Below are 5,896 nucleotides of genomic sequence, written 5' to 3' on the forward strand. Positions count from 1 at the left end.
TAGATTAATACATGCATAAGATGAATCTCACTTCTATAACTATTGAATACGTGATTAGAAATGCTATTTACTAACATTGTTGCCTCGGTAGCTCGAACCTATGACATTGTCCTTAAAACCCCCTAAACACTTAATAGGGAGGTACCAACCGCCTAAAGGTGCGGTGGTAATCTAAATCTGTTTTGATCATTCATTGTCCAGTGAATTCTTTCTTCGGAGTTAAGAGATGAGCCTAGGGCTTACATTTATATTATATGCTTAATCCATTGATTTCTTTTAGCCGCTTAGCATAAAAAGAAACCTCCGACTCCTGTGTGCAAATCTTACATTATTGAAGAGCCAATAAAAATGTAAACTTATAAATTCTTAAAACATATTAATCAAAGATTAGAATATTATTTTGTAGTTGTGCTTAAGATTTATACTTATCAGTTTCATCTATTTATTTCTTTCGCTTATTAGGAACAAAAAAAGAAAAAGAAAAAAATCATTGCCTGTTGAACCACTCAAGGCCACTTGGTCAACAAAGCATGACTGTGATGGTGATCCTTTAATTATATAAGCTTGATGCATACTATGGAAGTCAATTGGTCAACAGATTCATGTAACCAAGATATAATGTAACAAAAAAGCCTTAACCAGTTTCAAAAAAAAAAAAAAAAAGCCTTAACCCAAGCTCAGCCAAAGTTTGAGCCAGTTTATATAGCCAAGTGAAGTGAAGCCAAAAAACAAGTCAATTCAACTGTGTTAACCGAAAGTAACTGCCAATCAACTAAAAGAAGGGTAAAAAAAAAAAAAAAACTACCATAAAGAAAAGAAACAACATGCAGTACAAAAACAAACAAGACAAAATAACCCAATTCACTGACTCCCTAGTTAAAAATTTTTGTTCTCTTATTGCAATTGTAATTATTTTGGTTGGGAGAGAGAGAGAGAGAGAGAGAGAGAGGTGGAATGAATTAAGTTTTAAAGGCTTTGAAGGGCCCATCAAACCACCCTTGTCTCAATTTCCACTGCCCCATGTCCCTTAGAACATGGAGGAAATTATGGCAGATTCAATCTTCTCTCTCTCTCACCCAAATTCCCAACCATAAAAGCTCTCAAACCACCCCCGAATACTTCCTAGTTCTTGAAGCAACAAAACCATCATGCCAAGTGAGGAGCCACAACCAAAAAGAAAGTGAAAAAAAAGAAACCCCACTTTCTATACCATCATTACAATCAAATCCAACAAGAAAAGCAGCCATAATTAGAACTTCTTTACCAATCACTTTTCTCAAATCCATTCACACACAATAAACTAAAACACTTCCTATCTTTCCCAACTCTAAAAACAAAGAAAAATGGAGATTGAATCAGTCAAGTGTGAGTGTTGTGGACTCAAAGAAGATTGTACACAAGACTATATAAATGAAGTCAAGGCCAAGTTTGATAACAAATGGCTATGTGGGTTGTGCTCAGAAGCAGTAAGTGATGAAGTTAGCCGAGGCAAAAAGTCATTTGATATGGAAGAAGCTGTGAAGGCTCACATGTCATTTTGTCGTAAATTCAAATCAAACCCTGCAGTTCGAGTAGCCGATGGGATGAGGCAGATGCTAAGAAGAAGGTCAGGTGATTTATCATCATCATCACCATCACCATCTTCTTCTAATAAGAAGTATTCAAAATCAGCAAGCACTTCACAAGTGAGCGATGCATCAACTTTCTCATTGTACTAATTGGAAAAGAAAAGAAGTAATTAAGGGAGGCCTATCCTATGGTTGGAATAATAAAGTTTCAACTTGTCTTGTACAGGGGATATGTTTCAAGCGGGGGCTTCTCTTCTTGGTTTTTCTAGTTATTCCAAGTGATTGATATTAGTATGTTTTACTGTTCTTTTTTCTAGCTAGAAGGACAACAATTTTCAAGGGAAAAATCTTAACTTTATTAACTTTTATGGAAGAAAAAACCTTCTACTTTTCGTATCCCAGAAATGAAAAACATTCCTAGAACACCCACCATGTATTCTCTCTCTACTTTTCTTTTCTTTTCATTTTTTTTAATTAAAAAGAAGAAGAAGAAGAACCCTTTATGTTGAATTTTTGCATGTCCTTCAAAAAATTTTGAACTTGGGTACTCGAAGCTGAGGTTTTTTTTTTTTTTTTTTTTTTTTTCCTTGTTAATTTTACTTTAATTTTTCTTAATGAATGATCGATTCTTTTAATGACTTGAAGTTGCATAAATGAATTAGAAAAGGTATAACTTCATATTTTTTTATAAATTTAAATAGCCAATTTTAGTCTGCATGTCCAATGACTTTGAAGTGCTATTGGAGGAAAGTAGAATTATTAGGTTGAAAAGTACAAAATTGAACACCCTGGTTTTCTTGATGCCAAAGATATTTTTCAACTTGGCTCGCTTATTTTATTGTGACCAATAAAATCTTTTTCTTTTTTTGGAGATGAATGTGTCCAATAAAATCAATAACATATCTGGGTTTTGCAATATTAAACTGCACTAGTTAAGGGTCAACCTCCCACTCCACATTTTTTTTTTTGGGGGGGGGGGGGGGCGGCGTGGTGGGGGTTAATCAACTAGAAAGGACAAATTGAACATTGTTGCTTGAGCTTCAATTATTTTAAGTTTTAAAAAAGGAAAAACTCACTCCACTAGAAAGGACAAATTGAACATTGTGCCCTAGGCTTCAATTATTAAGTTAAAATATTGATTTTTTCCATTATTGGCAGTGGTTGAGACAGGGAAACATGTTTATCTCTGTAACAATCGCTTTGTAATGATAAAATGCAAATGGGGTACCACTGAGTTTCTGCAGGACCCAAATTGGATTTGTGGACAATCAATCAAATTCTTGTTTGAGCTGCCTCTGTTTCTGTTGCTTAGATAAGCTTGACTCCTTTCATGAAGACAACTTCTCTCATAATACACCCCAAATTAAGCTAATAGAGGTTAAAATATGGATTGTCCCTAAAGCTATGAACATAGACCTAATTCATATTCTAGGAAAAAACAAAGTTTAATATGTTTTAGTGTACAAGTTATTGCCAATGACCCTTAGCTTAAAACTAGTACTTCCAGCTATTCTAACAAAAATGTTCAAGTTGGAATTCCCAAATTTACAATAATGGTGGTCAAAGAGGATGTATACAGTTAGTCGATAAAAATCAAATTTACAATAATGATGGTCAAAAATCTCATGCGAATATGATAATGATGTTCTCTAGAAATATACATTCACCTAAGAAATAGACTATTTCCGGAGAAAAAGAAAGTTGTTCCAATAATCAAGTTCCATGCATGTGTTTAGTTGGAGTGCTTATTCATGGGGGCGAAAATAGCCAAATAACACATTTTCGCAAACTATGTTGTAATCTACTACTGTTTCGAAAATACTTAGGGGTTTACCACTTTTTTGGTTACTTGAGTTTGACAAAATTGAGTTTTTGAAACTCGAGTTTCAAGTGATTGGTAGATCCATACATATTTCCTTGCTAATTTTTTTTTTAAAATAGCGGTAATGGACAAATTTTGCCTATTCATGGGGTCAAAACATTTTGTTTATTTGGTTTCTTTCACTAAGAAACTGAAGGTGCCGTCTGCCGTGTCTGATTCGAACCATGAACCATCAATGGCAATAGCACCTCGAATTGGATTCCTGAAACTGTCAGGCATGCAATTAATGAAAAGGCATTCAATTTTGGTAGAGGGTACATGTTAGAGTCTGAGCCGTAAAATCCTCAGATGCCTGCCCACTTAATTCAGGTACATACATAATAATAGAGAATGAAATCTATGTGCTTAAACCATCTTCTACGATTCTATGGGCAGGAGGAAAATGCAGGTCCCCATCTACAAACCAAGCATCTTAATATATCTTATATGGTGCGTTGTCGTGCCCTCACAAAAAGTTTGACTACTAATCAAACTTTTCATTTTCTTATTAGAGTGACATTTTACATCATGATACAATTACTTGCTCCTAATAAAAATGCAGAATAATTGTAGAGAGATTCCTCCAAAAAGCATGTAGCACCTACTTTTTGGAAGCAGCTGAAAATGCCCATTTTTAAGGTTTTTTTTTTTTTTGATATGCCCATTTTTAAGTTCTTGTGTATGCAATGCTTGTGTTAGTGCAAACACAATGATAATGGAAATAACATAAAAAGAAACTGTATAATACTTTTGAATTTTATTAATTTAAAGAGAAAAATTACACAACACTATTTGGATTGAGGCGCGACACTCACTCTCCTTAAGGAGATTTAAGCCCTTGGTTGGCTAAACTTTGTAACCGGTGCAAACCTTCTCCGACTTGTCTCCCCCAGGATACAATAGCCCAATAAGTGTCATATGGTTAGAACAACCTCTGCACAAAGTGTTCAAGCCCAAAACTCCACCAAAAAGAACACTCTTCCTCGCCAAGAACATCTCTATTTTTTTAGTGTATTTCCATTTTTTATATCTCCACCCTTCACCTCCCCATTGCGCATGTATCTACCCCAATATCTGAGACAATTCATGTTAGTCCATTAATCACTACAATTAAAAAGAACAAAATAGTCTCTCACCTTTTCAATGTGGGATTAAATATTTTCACTAACTCCTCATTTTCCATACTCACTCTCACATCTTTACATTTATATTGTAACATTTATTCATTTTAATTATTTAATATTAAAATGCTCCAACAATCCCCCACTCATTTTAATATTAAATTTTATAGTTAAAGAGAGATTACCAAGCAAAGATGGGTCACTATGCATCATGAAGGTGTGCTCTGCATTGAACCTTCACTTAGTAAAACAACGATCTCAACTCCAAAGTCGTAGTGGTCTTCGACTTGAATTATGACTGCTTTAGGAAAATTAAGCATCATTGCTTACACATAACAACCCAAGTGTTGACATGAGCTTTTATAGCTAGCACTTTATGGCCGTGTGCTGATCCCAGTTTCATGAGTGCATTTGAGATTAAGTCCAAATCTCATAGGGAGCAGCCTGACCCCCACACTCACATAGGTGAAATTTTGTCAACGGTGCTCTTGTAATTCTGACACCCCACTTATACAAGCTACAAATTTCATTAAGAGTTTTTAACTCAACCTCTCCACATTACACATAACAACCCAAGTGTTGACATGAGCTTTTATAGCTAGCACTTTATGGCCTTGTGCTGATCCTAGTTTCATGAGTGCATTTGAGATTAAGTCCAAATCTCATAGAGAGCAGCCTGACCCCCACACTCACATAGGTGAAATTTTGTCAACGGTGCTTTTGTAATTCTGACACCCCACTTATACAAGCTACAAATTTCATTAAGAGTTTTTAACTCAACCTCTCCACATTACAAGATAAATGCATTTACATCATAGGTATGAACAATAAAAAAATTATTTACAAAATAAATAGTGCATTTCTTACGATCATCATATGATTCGTTTTTCCCATTGAACCCAATTCTCAGGATCTTTGGTACTTGGGTTGGGTATCCTTATACATGGCTCATGATTCTAGGGACTTTAGTCCCATCCCCCTCAATGTATTCCAGACCCTATCTTTTGCCAAGGCCTTGGTAAATGGATCTGTAAGATTATCATTAGATTTAATACAATTCACAGTTATGATGCCACTACTCAAATAAGAACGCACAATATTGTGCTTTCTTCTTATAGGTCTGGATTTATCATTGTAATAACGATTTTTAACTCTACCAATTGCGACAATACTATCACAATGAATTAATATAGGTGGAATTGGCTTTTCCCAAAGTGGAATTTCATATAACAAATCTTTAAGCCAATTTGTCTCTTCACTAGCTAAAGCTAATGCTATTAATTCAGTTTCCATTGTTGAATTAGCAATTATTGTTTGCTTTTTAGATTTCCAACAAATAGCACCAC

At 34.7% G+C, this 5,896-nt stretch overlaps 1 protein-coding gene across 1 annotated transcript; it reads left to right on the top strand.

The window, feature by feature from the left end:
• Nucleotides 1-1,250: 1,250 nt before the first annotated feature.
• LOC115950695 lies at nucleotides 1,251-1,806 on the top strand. Its single transcript, XM_031067923.1, has one exon. It carries the CDS (start codon nucleotides 1,344-1,346, stop codon nucleotides 1,716-1,718), a length of 375 nt encoding a protein of 124 aa, XP_030923783.1. The 5' UTR covers nucleotides 1,251-1,343; the 3' UTR covers nucleotides 1,719-1,806.
• The last annotated feature ends 4,090 nt before the right edge of the window (nucleotides 1,807-5,896 follow it).

Source organism: Quercus lobata, chromosome 6 (genome assembly GCF_001633185.2).
Source record: "Quercus lobata isolate SW786 chromosome 6, ValleyOak3.0 Primary Assembly, whole genome shotgun sequence".
NCBI classification, from domain to species: domain Eukaryota; kingdom Viridiplantae; phylum Streptophyta; class Magnoliopsida; order Fagales; family Fagaceae; genus Quercus; species Quercus lobata.

Excerpts from the sequence above, each read along its gene's own strand:
- LOC115950695 (XM_031067923.1), top strand. The coding sequence starts at position 1,344 with ATGGAGATTGAATCAGTCAAGTGTGAGTGTTGTGGACTCAAAGAAGAT.